Source organism: Pseudorasbora parva, chromosome 17, assembly GCF_024679245.1.
Source record: "Pseudorasbora parva isolate DD20220531a chromosome 17, ASM2467924v1, whole genome shotgun sequence".
Lineage (NCBI taxonomy): Eukaryota > Metazoa > Chordata > Actinopteri > Cypriniformes > Gobionidae > Pseudorasbora > Pseudorasbora parva.
This window is the reverse complement of record NC_090188.1, coordinates 24,016,579-24,035,449: the sequence shown is the minus strand read 5'-3', so window position 1 is coordinate 24,035,449 and position 18,871 is coordinate 24,016,579. Positions and strand designations below refer to the sequence as shown.

The 18,871-nt window shown below is 36.7% G+C and overlaps 2 protein-coding genes across 2 annotated transcripts; both read right to left on the bottom strand.

The window, feature by feature from the left end:
* Window positions 1-2,711: 2,711 nt before the first annotated feature.
* On the bottom strand, window positions 2,712-5,997 carry rdh14a (retinol dehydrogenase 14a). The gene is made up of 2 exons (XM_067421329.1): window positions 5,586-5,997; window positions 2,712-5,140 (listed from the first exon to the last, which is right to left on the bottom strand). The coding sequence occupies exons 1-2, from the start codon at window positions 5,826-5,828 to the stop codon at window positions 4,523-4,525; spliced, it is 861 nt and encodes a 286-aa protein (XP_067277430.1). The 5' UTR covers window positions 5,829-5,997; the 3' UTR covers window positions 2,712-4,522.
* Window positions 5,998-6,194: 197 nt separating this feature from the next.
* On the bottom strand, window positions 6,195-12,570 carry LOC137044934 (cytosolic 5'-nucleotidase 1A-like). Its single transcript, XM_067421328.1, has 6 exons — window positions 12,366-12,570; window positions 11,962-12,129; window positions 10,642-10,771; window positions 10,109-10,231; window positions 9,811-9,995; window positions 6,195-7,601 (listed from the first exon to the last, which is right to left on the bottom strand). The coding sequence occupies exons 1-6, from the start codon at window positions 12,486-12,488 to the stop codon at window positions 7,230-7,232; spliced, it is 1,101 nt and encodes a 366-aa protein (XP_067277429.1). The 5' UTR covers window positions 12,489-12,570; the 3' UTR covers window positions 6,195-7,229.
* Between the last annotated feature and the right edge of the window lie 6,301 nt (window positions 12,571-18,871).

The window sequence follows — 18,871 nt, the reverse complement described above, 5'->3', positions numbered from 1 at the left end:
TGGGAAAGGATGCTGGCTGCAGGTTTGGACTCCGAGCAGAGTTGAGGTGAGCAAAGCAGCACAACCGGAGAAAAGCTTTACCTAAAGCCAAACCACGAGATAAGATACCAGGGCTTTGCCATGAATTTCTATATACCTTTGGGTGCTTGTTGAGTGATATTTTGTCTTCTGAATGAGGAAAAACTAGATGAAATAGAAGAAAAAATATGGAGGTGAAACAACTTAATGTGATTGTAATCAAAGCATTACTTTGTTTACCAGCTTGGCATTCTGTCGCTGATGTGGCACCGTTTCGAAACGCATCATTAAAGCCATTAACTTTCGTAATTTCCCCAATTTTCTTTATTTCAAATACAAACAGTCTCCAGGTTCTATGGCCAAGCACTCCGAGACCTCCTGCTTCACAGGGAGCTATCAGATGAATGTTGGGATATCTTAGGGGCTTTCTGGCTGATCGGAACATATTCTAAATGATCCTGAAAAAGCCCTAATGGCAAACACAGGTGGGAAAAGCATTACGAGCCCATCAGGGCTGCTACCATTCTCACAGAGACAGCTAACACTAAGAAAAAACATTCAAGGCAATCATGATGAAGAGGGAGAGAGATCCAGTGTGAGAGGAGTGTGTACTTTCTTTGTGAAGGAAAGTACTGTAACAACTCCTAGAACGGTTAATTAGATGGTAAGTGAACTCTGAAAGCAAAGCGGACTATTGCTCTAATTCCAAAATTGTTCTGCTAATGAGCCTCGCAAAAACAACCATCAGACTACTTTTCAATTACATAAACTTGATTGAGCTGTAGTTAAAATCTGAACTATGTCATTTGTACAGTGCAATATTTATTTATTAGACCAAGAAGGCTCCCAAAAGCATTTCCTCTTTAAAGATTTAAAAAAAAAAAACATAAAATGTTTTGTAAAATACTATAAAATACTGTCAAAATGAATAAGCACTTCAAAGACTTCCTATAATATACATACACTACATTGCCAAAAGTATTGGGACACCACTCCAAATCATTGAATTCAGGTGTTCCAATCACCTCCATGGCCAAAGCTGTAAAAAAATCAAGCACCTAGGCATGTAGATTGCTTCTGCAAACATTTGTGAAAGAATGGGTCACTCTCAGGAGCTCAATGAATTTAAGCATGGTACCATGATAGGTTGCCACATGTGCAATAAGTCTATTTGTTAAATTTCCTCACTACGAAATATTCCACGGTCAACTGTTTGTGGTATTATAAAAAAGTGGAAGAAATTGGGAAAAACAGCCACAGTGTGGTAGGCCACGTAAAATCACAAAGCAGGGTCAGCACATGCTGAGGCGCACACTCCCGCACAGTATGCAGAAGTTGCCAATTTTCAAAGAGTCAATAGCTATATACCTCCAAACTTCGTGTAGGCCACAGATTAGCTCAAGAACAGTGTTATTGTGAAGGAACTTGACTCCTGCACCTCAACCCAACAGAACACCTTTGGGATGAATTAGAGTGAAGACCGTGAGCAACATCAGTGCCTGACCTCACAAATAGAAGTGCTTCTAGAAGAATGGTCAAAAATTCCCATACCTACGAAAAAAATCTCTATCAAAAACATAATATAAATAAATAAATATTTTTATTTTCAGTGGGTAAAAAACAATGACTTAAAGTCACCATGAAATCAAAATGGACAATTCTTATTTATTTTACAGAATTGCAGTGTTTATTATAAATTATTTATTAATTTTTTTATTTATTTGAATGACCTCATAATCTTTAAACAAAAATGTTAAACTCCCCTCCCACTCGAAAAACGACATCTATTCTCTTCATGACATATGTTCCGGTGGAGGGGGGGAATAAGGGGCCGTTTACACAACACCGGTTTCAACTAAAAACTTTTTCAAATAAATTCAAATAAATAAAAAAATTAATAAATAATTTATAATAAACACTGCAATTCTGTAAAATAAATAAGAATTGTCCATTTTGATTTCATGGTGACTTTAAGTCATTGTTTTTTACCCATTGAAAATAAAAATATTTATTTATTTATATTATGTTTTTGATAGAGATTTTTTTCGTAGGTATGGGAATTTTTGACCATTCTTCTAGAAGCACTTCTATTTGTGAGGTCAGGCACTGATGTTGCTCACGGTCTCCACTCTAATTCATCCCAAAGGTGTTCTGTTGGGTTGAGGTCAGGACTCTGTGCAGGAGTCAAGTTCCTTCACACTAACACTGTTCTTGAGCTAATCTGTGGCCTACACGAAGTTTGGAGGTATATAGCTATTGACTCTGCAGAAAATTGGCAACTTCTGCATACTGTGCGGGAGTGTGCGCCTCAGCATGTGCTGACCCTGCTTTGTGATTTTACGTGGCCTACCACACTGTGGCTGTTGTTCCCAATTTCTTCCACTTTTTTATAATACCACAAACAGTTTACAGTGGAATATTTCGTAGTGAGGAAATTTCACAAATAGACTTATTGCACATGTGGCAACCTATCATGGTACCATGCTTAAATTCATTGAGCTCCTGAGAGTGACCCATTCTTTCACAAATGTTTGCAGAAGCAATCTACATGCCTAGGTGCTTGATTTTTTTACAGCTTTGGCCATGGAGGTGATTGGAACACCTGAATTCAATGATTTGGAGTGGTGTCCCAATACTTTTGGCAATGTAGTGTATGTATATTATAGGAAGTCTTTATAGGGTATAGGCTAAAAACTTTTTATGCGTTTTGGTTCATTTACACCAAAATGCCGTTTTGGGGTCCTAAATACTCAAGCTTTTGAAAACGGGTTTCAAAATACAAGGTTTTGAAAACAATACCTTTACCTTCTCCATGTAAATAACAAAAAAGCAAATTTGTGTGCATGCATATTACGTGTTCAGTCAATAGATGTAGCCTGGCATGCATTGTACAGTTTTTATAGTCGTATTTGCAGATCTGTGTGAGTGGTGATAGCTTTGACAACATTGTCATCTGTTTATTTGTACATCGTTGTCATGTACAACTGTTCTCCACAACTGACTGCAAAATGCCATTCAGATCTGTATCCATTTAGTTAGCAACAACACCCAATTTCCTATTATCCAATCAAGTCCCATCCTACTTTTTTTCCTTTCTTGTTCCACTTTAATCGGACACGTCACAATATCTGTTTTATGGGACTTTAAACTGTGCACACATTAAAAGGCCTGAGCTTATAAATGTTTCTACATTCTAACAGATCACACATCATATTTTGAACGGATAGTTTGCATGTTTAAACAATATAGTGAATAGAGATGTACTTTTGATTTGTTTAATGCATCTTTATTAAGTACTGTAACTGAGAATGTCTGTCCAGTGATCATTAGTAAAAGTAGTGCATATCAAATAGAATGTTAATTATTTCACTTCTAACAGCAGAAAAGTGTAACAATAGAGCAGGATTTAGGCCCCATACTGTGATAAGATTTTTTTTTTGTTCTATATGCACACAAGCTCAAAGAAGGTTGCATGCAGTCTGAACCAACAAGTGTAGTTTTGGAATCTTTGAAACTGACTACCAGAACATAATTATATGGTTAATTTAAAATAAACACACACACACACACACACACACACACACACACACACACACACACACACACGTTGCAGCAGAACTAACAATCTGTCAGTTGCAACTTTTCAGTTAGCATTTCAAATGCACAAGTGAATATGAATGGCAAAAACAGCTCCCTCCTGTGGATGTTAGCATTCATAAATTTTGCATGTTTTTTTGTTGTTGTTAAAGGGTTAGTTCACTTAAAAATAAAAATTCTCTCATTTATTACTTGCCTTAATGTCGTTCGACACCCGTAAGACCTCCGTTCATCTTTGGAACACAAATAAATATATTTTTGTTGAAATCCGATGACTCAGAAAGGCCTCATTGACACCAATGTCATTTCCTCTCTCAAGACCCATAAAGGCACTAAAGATGTCTCAATACCAGGGACATGCACAGGATTTTTTAGGGGCAGTTGCTCTGACCTAAAAAAGGGCACTCCTACCCCCCCCAAAAAAGGCTCATCTGTCCAATTACATATTATTGTTATTGCCATTATCATTATGCTCCTGAAATCACGGCAATCCGAATCATGAATTAATACGCTGATTGATAACCGTTAGAAACATTGTTTTTTGCACACAAAAACTATTATTGTCGCTTCATAAAATGATTGTAGAACCACTGTAGTGAGATGGGCTTTGTAACGACGTCTTTAGTGCCTTTTATGAGTCTTGAGAGAGGAAATGACATTGGTGTCAATGAAGGCCTGTCTGAGCCATCGGATTTCAACACCAATATCTTCATCTGTGTCTGAAGATGAAAGGTCTTACTGGTGTCGAACGACATTAGGGTATGTAATTAATGACAGAATTATCATTTTTGGGTAAACTAACCCTTTAACACGCTGTGCGCACTCCTTTTGCGCGATGGCCTCTGGTTCATTCAAGCCAGATTTGAAATAATTATGGACATGTGATTTTAAATGAAATCTGTAAGATTCAGGTTGTAATGCCCACCATCACTTCACTGATGTCCCACAGTTTCTTGGCCACCTCCTCATCTGTGGCCTTAGCTAGCAGCTGTTCCTCAAGACAGTTAGCAAAGCACTTCCCCTGAACGCCCTCCACGTCTTCAGAGCAGGCCAGATAGATAGAAGTCTGCGCACCCTCCTCAGGGGACTTGAAGAAGGCCCGTGAAGCCAGGTTAAACAGAGGCTTAACCAGCAGCGGGATGTGGATATGCCTGCCCAGGTTAGTCCTCACGATCCCTGGGGTAAGAGCGTTTACAGTCACCCCAGTGTCCTCGAGTCTGTGCGAGAGCTCCAGTGTGAAGAGAAGATTGGCTAGTTTACTTCGTGCATACGCGGAAGCTTTATCGTAGCTTTGCTCGCTGTTCAGGTCATCAAAGTTTATGTCGCCATACTTGTAGAGTTTGGAGGACACCACAATGATGCGGCTAGGAGCAGAGCGTTTGAGGAGGTCCAGCAGGAGGTTAGTGAGCAGGAAGTGACCTAGATGATTGACAGCAAACTGCATCTCGAACCCATCTTCTGATGTGGTGTAAGGACACTGGTAGATTCCAGCATTGTTGATCAGGATGTCAATCCTTGACTCTTCCTGTTTGGGATGTAGATATGCCAAATTTGAAATGTATGCAGTATTTCAGAACAATGACAAGACAAAATAACCACAACTCTAAAACTTTATTCTATACTAGTTAATTAAACACACTTCTCTCATTTCTTCACCTATTCTTTTAATCTTTATATCCAAGGTTTTTTTTAATATACCCTACGAAATTATCCACTAAGCCCGTCTACACTATAATTATTTTGAGACAAAAGGCATCTTTTCAAGCTTGCGTTTATGCGCGCGCGCAGTCACGTGCACTTTACAAACTTCTCGTGCGTGCTATATCATTCACATTACCCCGTGACGCATGTTCTTCACCCTTTGTCGGTATATTGTGCACCTGTTTCTTGTCGAAAGCAATTAATTCGTACCACGTTATACGTACTATATTTACTACACATGAGTAACAAACAATGTGTTTGTAGCCTACCTTGATCAACTCCTCGCAAAAAATACGGACCGATTTAAGTGATGCCAGGTCCAAGAGTTTGATCACTAGTTCCCCTCGCTCTGGTCCGGCCTCCTGCTGGATCTCCTGGGCTGCTTTCTCCGCCCGTTCTCGGTTTCTACATGCCATGATCACCCGGCCCTGACGCCGCAGTAGCTCCACAGCCGTGGCTTTTCCAATGCCACTGTTTGCCCCGGTCACGATAATAGTTTTGCCCCGCAGCATATCGACGAATTCATCTAAATGTTTATAATAAGGAATATCTGCTTCTCCACGGATCTTTCTGGGGCCAACAACGGACAGTACATGAACAGGTTTGTAGGCGTAAACAATCACGCATGTGGGAAGTAACTGGAATGTTATTGAACTACATTACCCAGAAGTCCTAGCTGGTTCAAACCATAGACAGTAAGGTTCAAACGCAATATGTGTATTGCTTTATTTTTTATTTACTTGCAAGCAAACCATATAGGGCTTACATTTTAACACATTTAAAAGAAAACATAAATAAAAGTTCACTCTCTTTAATTACATTCCGCTCTAGCAAATAACAAATTATCTTAAAATAATTATTTCCTTTTTCTTTAAAATTTCCCTTCCAAAAATTCCCTCTAATTCTTCCAAAGAATGAGTAAAATCCCTACTACAAACATCTAAAGTATTTATATATAACAGAGGTTCAGATTTTAAATCTATGGAATCATTACTTTTTCATTAATATTAATAGACATGAAGGCACAGTATAGGATTTATTATTTAATTTAATAATCATATTATTTATAATAATTATGCTTAAATAGAGAATGACCACTTGTGGGTAATTTGTCCTATTTGTCAAGCATGTAAACACATTTATGGTTAGTCCAATTCTTATCTATCTAGCCTGGTTTCTAATCAAATCTGTATTTTAAAACTATAAACTCAAGAGCTCCATTTAAACACAAAACATAAACCACAAACCAAATAATTTCACTCATTTAATGTATCATTATAATGAATAAATACAGTATTTATAAGACTTTTTGTTTTGTGGAAAATTAAATATATTTGAGACACTTTATGGTAAACACAGAGGGGTATTACATTCTAAATACAACGTATCATCTGTATCTCCACATGATTGTCCTCATTTTATAGTGATTGAGCACACTGTTAGTGAGGGGAACTGCCTGAGGATTGAGTTCAAGTCTCATAATACAACATCTAAATGTAGATAAAATCTGCTTATTTACAATTACAAATCTCCCACTATAAATCAAATATAGACATTTGCCATGTATGTTCCCTAAGGTAGAATTAAATATACTAAATTAAACTCTTGATTAAACATTATATAAAATCGTAATGATTAAGGCATAATGGCTGGTAAACACATTCTCTAAAAAGGGGCGAAGTTTGAGGTTCGAATTTACAGTGCTGTCAGATTAGTACAGTACATAATCTACTATGTAGGTCATTTTGAGCACAGTATCTCTGTATTTATATTTCCAGCAATCCATTTAATGCCACTGTCCAGATCTAGGTTAAAAATATTCTCAGAAGCAACAAAAAATAAATAAATAAAATTAAATGGAGGTACTTAAAGAGATGGGACCCTGACATTTGCATTTGATAATCATCAAATCATTAATTTTTTTCCTCTGCATCACTTGTTTCTATCAGTTTCCCCTTATGATACTTCTGTCCAATTCCATAGGGCACATGAGCAGCGATTGTCCCGAGCTCCTGGGCACCCTCGATGTGAAACATCTGATCATCAAAGAAGATGTGAGGCCTGATTTTATGAAGGAGAGGCCCCTTAGGAGCCCCAGCCAAAAAGAGGGCCTCATCTACCTCCAACCCCCAGCTCCGTAGGGTTTTCAGGACACGGGCCCCAGCGCTGGCAGCACTTCGAGCTGTGACCAAGTAAGTGCGAATAGGGCAGTTAATTCGTTGGTTTTTTGCATAGAACTTGCGCTGGAGTTTCCCCAATGCTTCCAGGAAACATTTCAGAGGTCCCTGGGAGACAAATGAATGATCAAGAGGACTTTGTATGCACCAACCATGTGAAGATGGATAAAATATTAGTATCAGAAATTAATTAGGGGTGTGACGAGATGAGACGAGACCCAAGATTGGGTTCACGAGAATGAGACAACATTTTTGCTCAGTATTTTTAAGAAATCCTCAATGGCAAAAAATAGTCTGCAGGTGCATTTTGAAATGCTTTAACTAACCATCTTGTAATAAATGTCATTTCAGTTCTATTTTCTGAGATTAAATTATCATATGCATTGCAAGACAACAATATACAAGCACTGTGACAAACAAACGGCTTCTCTTGTATTTCACATGAGTCTCTTTAGACCTTACTGTGCATGAATTATAAGCTTCAAGAATTTCTGATTGAGGCTGTGTATGACCTTCTAGTTGAACTCCTTTCCACAAATTGAACATAGAAATAAAAACAGTATAAATAACAAAAAAAAAAAAGTTTTTTCTTAGTCTTTTTAAATGCAAACCATAATTCAATTACTCTCTCAGTATTTAAAGTGCAAACATTTAGATAAGTTTGATATTTTGGACAAGGTTATTGTATTATATTTGGCTATTGTATTTTGCCTAATTTGCACGAATCATGGAGCTCGCATTTACTTTAGCTTTTGATTCGCGATCGCACAAAATCTGTGTATAGCGTGCATTCTAGATGATAAGACATTTTTTAGACATTCTATCAGGCTCTGTTGCACACAAATCTTCCGCCATGGTCCTGTCCATCATCTCACCTTACTCTCGTCACGTGACCAGTGAACTGTGATCCCTACAGCTCAGACACAGTCACATATAGGCATGTGCCGATATCAATTTTTCATGTTGCGATTAATTACAGAAGCTTTTATCACGATATACGATATTTTTACAATATCGAAATAAGTAGCAAAAAAAGTATTGCATAACAGCTTTAAGAACTATTTTTGTAATAACAAAACTGAATGTTTAAATACAATAATACAATGCACCACAAATACAGCTCTGAAAAAAATTAAGAGACCACTTAACATTGAGAAATCAGAGCTGTAAAAGTACAATTTTCAAACAGATTAAAGTGCAAAAGAATTAGGCTATAAAGAACAACAGGTAACAAATTACAATAAGGTCTCATTATTTAATGCATTAACTAAGATTGAGCAATAGCTACAATTGTTAAAGAAAGTATAATGTTTTTGGTAATGTTAGATAAGAAATACTGATCATTGTTAGTTTTATCTTAGGTCCATTAAAAAAGTTATTTTTATGAGATTTTAATGTTATTAAACAGCTAAGAAATGAACATTACTTAGAATAATTCATTCTTTATAAGTATTTTTTATTGTCAGTTTGGTAATAATGAATTAACATGTTAGCTAATGAAGTCGTATGTCTCAAAGTTTTACTGAATAATAAATCACAAAAAAAAAAAATCTAATCATTAGAGCATGTTGTAGTCCAGATTAAAACAAAAATGTTTAAGTTTGAAAATAAATAGCCTATTAAGTCTTTAAGTATTAAGTATTAGGTGCTGTGATGAACAACACTGAGATTACAAAAAAACAAATGGCTGTTATAAAAACTTCACTAGCGAGGTTGCTTTCGTTTGCGGGGTTTCCGGGGGAAACGCTGCATTCTGCAGTTCATCAGCGCCCTCTGCTGTCACTGAGCGGCACTTCAGCAGCGCGTCTCCTTCACTTGTTCCTGTGCTTCTCATTTACATCTGAGCGTGTGTCCATTTGACGCAGAATACAGCGGTGTTGAGCATTTATACGGTTGATGGGCAACGTATTCTTGAGTGCATTATAAAAAATTTAATAATTGTTGATAAATTATGTACGATATTTTAAAGTGCCCACGATAGCATAATCATTATCGTGATATATTGCATTACCGAAAATCGGCACGTCTAGTCACATACAGTGCAGAGCATTGCAGCACCTTTTCCAACTGAATTAAATGGTGTATATATATATATATATATATATATATATATATATATATATATATATATATATATATATATATATATATATATATATATAATATATAATGTAATGTAATGTAAATGTTTTGGTGGCATACTCGGCTATTTTCACCCTCACGCTCCGTCATGGCGATATCACGACACAGCTTTTCATTCGAAAAATCATCTCGTGGCACCCCTAAGCAGATTTAGTAATGACCATTAGTAGTTTACCTGAGCAAGAGGTTTGTTCTCAAACTCTTTCTCGTGCTTAAAAAAAGTGTCCAATCCATGTTCCTTCACGATAATCTCAGACTCGTCGGAAAACAAAACGGCATCTCCGTCGAAGGCTACACGTAGCTGTGTGTCACTGAGCTCGTTCTCACTGTCACATGTGAACATTGTGGCAGCGGCTATTCCTGTGGAAATGACCATTTAAAACACATTTAGCTTCATGTTCAGCTCATTTAAAGCAAGAATTGAAATTAAACCCCAATTAGATCGCAATGCATTCTTTTTTCTTTTTAAATACCTTCTTCGATAGCTTCTTGTACCTTCTTTGAATCCTTGGACAGGTAGAGATTGGTCATATAGGCCTTTAGGTAACCAATTGGACTCTCTCCACCCGTCATGCAAAATCTCTCTATATTTAGATCTGGAGAGTGAGTGAGAATTGATGTAATTGTTGTTTGTAAAATATGGAGTGAATATGCTTTATGAAATAAATATGCTTTGTTTAATGCATTAAATGTGCTTTTTATACAGTAAATGTTTTTTTTTTATTATTATATATTTTTTTTGTACATCATAAAAAACATAATGTAAATCACTGGACAGCTTTTCCAGACAGATCTTATAAGGCAAATTCTGGTCTGTGTGCCTACACTGACATTTTTGATTTTTTTCTAGTTGATTTAGGTCTGCTTAGAACAAATATATTTTAACAATATAATGTTGATCTCTATCAAAGGCTAATTTGTTGTTTGGTTGAATAGTAGGTTTAGGCAATCCTGTAAAGGAATTCTGAGTCTCTTTGTCACAGAATTCCATGTTTTCTTTCCATACCATAGTGATTAATGCTGTTAATGAGACGAACTCCGACCTGCGCATGGTTATTAGTCATCAGCACAATATCAAACAGCTCCTCGCTGTCTGGGTATAGTTCCCTCAAACGAGCATTTACGTTCATTAGGGCCTGTTGATTAGAAAAGACATAGTAACTATTAAAGGGATAGTTAACTTTAAATTGAAAGTTCTGTCATCCTTTACTCACCTTCAAGTTGTTTCAAACCTGTATGAATTTCTTTCTTCAGCTGAATACAAGGGAAGATATTTTTAAGAATGTCAGTAACCAAACAGTTAACTGGAGCCATTGACTTCCATAGTATTTTTTTTCCTACTATGGAAGTTCATAAAGGTTTGAAACAACTTGAGGGTGAGTAAAGGATGACAGAATTTTCATTTTAAAGTGAACTACCCCTTTAAAGGTATGGCTTTGGAAGCCTAATGATATCCATGTTAATCAACACTGCTGTGATTTATGGTTGGTTAGTGCAATAATATGTGACATAAAACCGTAAAGGAAATAAACAATTACACAGAGATCCTGGTAGAGGACACAGTAATGCTCTGTTTCAGTCCTACCCTGCAATAAAAAAGGCTAAAGTCCTTCCATGAAAAGAACTGATGGCACAAATTTGTTTTCCAGCACGCTGATCTACAAATTTTCCATGTGATTTGCATCAGTACTATTTTAATTTGTCCAGGAGATACAGACTATATATATCCTGGAGATATAGTCATGTCATGTCAGGCATGTACTAGAGTACCCGTGCTTGCTTGTAAGTGTTGGCTACATGTAATTTAAATGACAATTAAATATTACTGTACTGATTGCCATATATGGCAAATATTGCCATATTTCTTTTAACAACCAGCCAGAGCCATTGCTAGAAAAAAATGCAGAACTGTAGCCTACATTTATAATGTTATTCTGGTTAGTGTGTCCTAATCTAAATATTCACTAGTTTGCTAGTCTAACTACTTTACTAATGCTTAATGAGCTTAATGTTGAAAAGGACATTATGTTAAGTCATTTAAGGCATATCGCCCTCTTTACTCATAAATAAGAGAGTTAGATAAAAGGTAATCCAATTAGATTTAGATCACTTAAAATGTGATATTTACATAGATATATTACTTAATACAGCTTTAGTCATGTAATTTGTATATATTCATTTATTTTCCAGAAATTATATTTCTGGAGTAATTCCTATAGGTGTTGTGAATCAAGGTGTTATGAAGTGCAGTTCATGTTCCTGACAGGTGCTGATGGAGGTACAGTGAGTGTTGTGATCAGACAGTTACGTTGTGTTCTGTTGTTACCTTAACGAAAGGTAACGAGACCCCTGGGGGAAAAGGCTGGTCCTCGAGCTCCAGCTGGTGCGAGACGTACCTCTCCAGCCCCTCCTCTTCAAACACCTTCCTTTCCTTCACCATGTTAAACAGCGTGCGCGAGGACACCGCAATGGTTACTGCGTTGCTGGGTTTGGGCTGCAAACCAAAAGCAGACGAATGTTTACAACATCTGTGAATTTCAATTACAAACAACATTGTGTGTAGCGCTGCTGTCACTGGGCATAATGCGCTACATTACAATCAAAGAAAGCGAACGCGCTCGCTTTCTTTGATTGTTATACGTGTTGTCTAGTTAGTCGCGTCGCTATAGATTGCATAGGATGGTGAGACGCTGCTGTCATTCGCAGCTTGTTTACGAAACTAAAGCTTACCGGACGTGGCTTCTTCGCTGTTTTCGCGTCGTCAAATAATACTTTGACAGCTGCCCAGTCTTTTTCTTCACTGCTGTGGGAGTTGGACTGCCCTCCTCTCTCAGTGCCTTTATGTTTGCTCATATTGTTTTTGTGTCAGAGGGACTGAATTGTTGTGACCTGTCCTGTTCGCTTCGCTGCGGTTGAGTTCCCCTCAGCATCAGCACGACGCAGTGACGTCACCTGCCCTGACAAGTGTCTCGCGATCAGGGGTCATTTATAAAGCTTGCGTACGCACAAAACAGGGCGGGAAATGTACGTACGCCAGTTCTCATGCAAGGTTTGTGATATATAAAAAACAAACTTGACGGGAGAATGTGCGCACCTTTAAGCAAACTTTGAGCTGTGCGTCCGCACATTCTGGAGACAAAAGGAATTGGCGACACAGATGAAGTCGTGAACTGAAGTTAGATCGTGAACTGAAGTTAGATTGTAGAAAATAAATGTGAGAAGAACGATTATAACCAGTGGTGTAGTCTAGTTTTTTTGTAGTGTGTATACAGTGATTTAAAAAAAAAAAAAAAAAAATTCCCCCACCCAGCCTCCATACGCACCACCACACTGACTAATGCATAAAGTAGGCCCTCAGCATCTACATGTAATTGAGAGCATTATTAAAGACTGCAATGTGTTATCAACATTCCAATTTATTATAAGCAACAAAACACAGTCAGCTCATAAAACCTGTCCAGGTACCATATTCATATAACATTACAGGCTAAATGTAGCTCTTAAAGGTATAGTTAACCCAAAAATGAAAATTGTGTTATTTCCTCAACCTCTATTTGTTCCAAAACCATGAGTTTCTTTCTTCTTTTTAACATATTTTGTTTAACATTATATTTTGATGATGACGATTAAATCCAACAGTGTTATTTGTGCTGATTGTTTTAGATTATATGCATCTAGTAAAATCCAAACGTAATTTAAAATGTATTTAAAAAATGTAAAAAAATAATAATCAGCAATAATCTGGAGGAGATGGCGCGACTACATGTGATACAGAATAGCATGAAATACCCCTTTATTAGAGAACTGCAGAACACATTGTAAAAACGAAATATTTACCTTAATGTAGGCTACATATATCATAAAATGTCAAAGTCTGCAAATACAGTCATGAAGCACAATCGCTAGGCTACTCATCATCGGTCCTAGCCTACTATTACATTACAAAACCGTCATGAAGAAGCATGTGTTCGTTCACTATAACATTTTTGTCTTAAATTTTAGCCCACAAATCAATTCTTTGATTTTGTCGGTGTTAAAGATCAGTCTATTTGTTAGAAACATATAAATCCTCTGGTGACGCGGTGAGGCATCATTTGAACTATCTTTAAAGTTCATTACCACTGCAACTATCTGTATGGCTTCTGGTGTATGCAAATTATCTTTACACATTAGGGGCGGCACAATCGCAAGAAAAGCCTGATGTGTACTGACAACAGTACATTTAAGCGTATTCTCTTCAGGATTTTGATATAGCAACTGCTCAATGGTCAAGTAAGTTTCTTTCATAATGTTTCTCCTTTAATCCGATATAGAATTTCATGCTGTATTGTCCCTCATAAACAAGCCGATAAGCAAGCTTTATTGTTATATATAATAGTTTGAGAAGAATATATACGCTTGACATGACTTCATGAAGTATTGTTAAAAATGGATACCTCGAAATTGCACTAAGCTGCTTTACAATGCATAAATGTAAATAAAATTCTTCTTTTCTGAGCATTCTGTGAATGTCCAAAAATGTTCTGCTCAAAAGTTTCCATTTGAAAAAAATATATGATAGTATTTTTTAGGGCTGTGTATTGGGAAGAATCTGGCGATACAATACGTATCACGATACATGGGTTACGATACGATATATTGTAATATATTGCGATATTGTAAGAGAGGCAATATATTGCGATATTTCTTTTTTTTATATAATTTAAAAGAATAAAGAACACAACCATATGCCTAAAACATGAGACAAAGTATTTAATTTAATTAATACAGTATAATTTATATCACCAATCACTATTTTGTGCAATCTGAGTAAAGTAAAATGTAAAGTGACTGCAGGATTCTTTATGTGTATATGTTTTAAAGGTTCACAGTATAGCAGTGGCTATTTAACAACAGAAAGTGCAGTCTATTTCATGACTGAATGACTGTTTGTTAAATATTTAATAACGTTAAGCTATTTTCTATAAAGCATTCTATTGTATAAAGTGCTATTTCAAGTAACGTTACTGAACTGCAGAGCTGGTCATCATATCCGCTATTATCTTTCATTCTGCTGCCACCGCTGTCAGTTTTGTTGTGTGTTTATTTTGTTACTGAGAGGAAAGCGTGCAGTACATTCTATCGAAACGCTTCTCAGCAGCGCGGGTGACGTCAGGATGTTAAGCGAGCTCCGTTTCAATGTGTTTCCAGAGTATTCGATTTTAACTTGGCCTATTTTGCAAACAAAATGATTCTTGTCGATTTCCTTAGTGGCTTCTTTTTAGCTGAAGCCAAAATGAGTCCACACTTCAGCTCTGTATACTGCAGGAGCGGAATAATGCTATCGTCTTGAGAGCTGGATTTGCTAATGTAAACATTAGAGATTCACGCGCTTCTCCGGCTCCGCGTCAGTTATACGTTCTGAGATAACACTGCCATCTAGCGGTTGGGTGTTATACAGTCTGTGGTTTAAACCGAACACAAAGCCACGAATCTTGGATGTAAATAAATAAATATATAAATATCGAGACAGTGTTTTTGAGAATCGATACAGTATCGCCAAACATAATATCGCGATATTCACGTGTATCGATATTTTCTTACACCCCAAGTATTTTTTTTGCCACAACAGCATCAACTGGCTTTAAATTCACACCTGTGCCTGAGAGCTGTAGAATGGAATGTCAACAATGATAAATTTATGCCAAGGTGGCGTTAATATACAGTTTTTTGCTCCTTGTTTGAAAGATATCTATGGGTGTGTTTGAAAGTACTACTAGTACTGGATATCAATGTATGAAAGTAGAATAATTATATTATTCGTGTGAGTGCATTGTTATAGATCTGCTGGCAGCTAATAATGAGATCTAGTTTTTAAAAAATGTTAGATCTACTGGGGTCTGTTCTTCATACACTACTCAATTAGTTGGATTTCATTGTTGATGATTTGACATGATCCAGTATTGTTAGGTTCTTCAAAGCTCTTGCTGGAGTTGCGGTCATAGCAACAGGTCCCAAAGCTCATATTTCTTGTAAACAGATTCCGTAACTTACTATTACAGGCACCACTGCAGGCTATTATGACTTACTCTTTGGGCAGCACAGTTGTAAAGCAAACACGCACTGCGTTTGTGTCTAGAAGGGAACCCTATATGAGCAATATGACCTATATGTTCTCACTCCCCACATATTGACACTTGGTCAGGACCCCTCTGTGTCACTTTTTAATCCACGGGGTACCCCTTTAGCATCATTTTTTAATGAGCAGGGTGCTCCATTCATTTCAATTGTTTGCCTAATGCGTCAGATCAAGACGCATTTACAAACCCGATTCCAAAAAAGTTGGGACACTGTACAAATTGTCAAAGAAAACAGAATGCAATGAAGTGGAAGTTGCAAATTTTAATATTTTATTCAAAATACAACATAGATGACATATCAAACGTTTAAACTGAGAAAATGTATAATTTTAAGGGGAAAATAAGTTGATTTTAAATTTCATGGCATCAGCATATCACAAAAGTTGGGACAAGGCCATGTTTACCACTGTGTGGCATCCCCTCTTCTTTTTATAACAGTCTGCAAATGTCTGGGGACTGAGAAGAAAAGTTGCTAAAGTTTAAGAATAGGAATGTTGTACCATTCTTGTCTAATACAGGCTTCTAGTTGCTCAACTGTCTTAGGTCTTCTTTGTTGCATCTTCCTCTTTATGATGCGCCACATGTTTCGATGGGTGAAAGATCTGGGTTGCAGGCTGACCATTTCAGTACCCGGATCCTTCTTCTACACAGCCATGATGTCGTAATTGATGCAGTATGTGGTCTGGCATTGTCATGTTGGAAAATGCAAGGTCTTCCCTGAAAGAGACAACGTCCGGATGGGAGCATAATGTTGTTCTAGAACATGGATATAACTTTCAGCTTTGATGGTGCCTTTCCAGATGTGTAAGCTGCCCATGCCACACACACTCATGCAACCCCCTTCCATCAGAGATGCAGGCTTCTGTCCGGATGACATGGCATCATAGTTTTCCCAAAAAACTTAAAATTTTGATTCGTCTTACCACAGAACAGGTTTCCACTTTGCCACAGTCTATTTTAGATGAGCCTGCGCTTCTGGATCATGTTTAGATATGGCTTTTTTGACCTATAGAGTTTTAGCCGGCAACTACAAATGTTTTGGTGGATTGTGTTCTCCGACAATGTTTCCTGGAAGTATTCCTGAGTTCATGTTGTGATTTCCATTACAGTAGCATTCCTGTATGTGATGCAGTGCCATCTAAGGCCCTGAAGATCACGGGCATCCAGTATGGTTTTCCTTGACCCTTACGCACAGAGATTGTTCCAGATTCTCTGAATCTTTGGATGATATTATGCTCTGTAGATGATGATAACTTCAAACTCTTTGCAATATTTATCTGAGAAAATCCTTTATGATATTGCTCCACTATTTTTTGCTGCAGCATTGGGGGAATTGGTGATCCTCTACCCATCTTGACTTCTGAGAGACACTGCCACTCTGAGAGGCTCTTTTTATATATTTTTTATAATATTGGTGCCAAATGCCTCCAGCTGTTCGTTATATGTATATTTAACTTTGCCTCTTATTGCTACTTGTCCCAACTTTTTTGGAATGCGTAGCTCTCGTGAAGTCCAAAAAGGAGCCAATATTTGGCATGACATTTCAAAATGTCTCACTTTCAACATTTTATGTGATCTATAATCTATTGTGAATAAAATATAAGTTAATGAGATTTGTAAATTATTGCATTCCTTTTATATTTACAATTTGAACAGTGTCCCAACTTTTTTGGAATCGGGTTTGTAATTCTTTGCATTTGTAAAAGTAGACATGATTTTACGAATATTTATAGGCTACTTTTATATTTTGGAGGAACTAACCCACCTCCTACCCTAAACCTACCTTCCAAACGATTTAAAACACGTAATAGGCAAATAAAAAAAGTAACAGGTTTTTATTGCAAAAACTGATCAAAAAAGTGTAAAAGTATTAACTCGTATTGCATTCCAAGTCTTCTGAAGTCATATGATATCTTCATGTGAAGAACAGAGTTGATCTTAATGTTTCACTGAATTCACTGAAATTATCCTGCTGCTCCGTGAACGCACTCATACATATCTCATTCAAATGATACATCTGACTCTTGAGCATGACACAATCGGTCATAATACACACGAAAGTCAATGACATTTTACAGTCAATGCTGATGTAATGACGCAATTGGTCACGAGATATACGAGAGCCACCAATGCAATTTCACTATGAAATCTGGCGGCAATTTTTGAAATTTGATTTTGGCCTGATCTTCGTCAGATGGAGAAACTGATCACTTTTGGAGATTTTCTTCCCACAAATCAAAAGTTTGTCCTATGCGTTTAAATAAATTATGTACAACGTGTCTAACTAGCGTAAATTTAAAATAAATGTAAATAAAAATATACTCCAACATGTCATAATGGCAAAATCATAACCCTATATATAAATTCATTATGATGATATGCCCAACGCGTCTTTGCATGACGCGAAAGGTTTCTCATTGAAAAGAACGGAGCACCCTGCTCATTGAAAAATTAAAATGTGATGCTGAGGGGTCCTGTCCTAACCAAGCATCAATATGTGATGAGTTGGGAGTGAGAATGTGTTGCATTATTAGTTTTTTAAATTAAATTGAACAGTTCTCTTTGCCTGTGTCTCTCTCCAACACTCACACTGCTAAGTTCTTGTTCGTACTTTGCTTTAAAGTAAAAAATAACTTTGAAATGCCTTCATAGCGTTATACTGTTGATAAACACACTGCTGAAAGAGCCGTCTAGATGAATATGTGCTGCATGCTTTCTCTCAATAACAAATACACACAACAAAATATGGCAGCAGTGAAAAAATAATAGGCTAAGAAAGCATCTGATCCAGGGTTGCCAGGGCTGTGAAATAAAAGATGAAATTAAAAAATATAATTGTCTAATATTTAAACATAAATATTAATGTTTATGTTTTCTTTAACCCTCTGACTGACAAACGCGCTGGTGCATTCTGATCAAAATTGTTCCACCATGACAAAACAACTTAAAATAATCATTATACACTTTAATCTACTTTTATTTGTGTACACTTACAAAAACAACAAAACCTTGTGCTTTTGTAAAATAAAGAAAATAAACAGGGTGCACTTTCAGCTGTCTTTGTGAGAATCTTGCTAAAACACATCTGAAAAATGAACTGAAACTCTTAACACACAA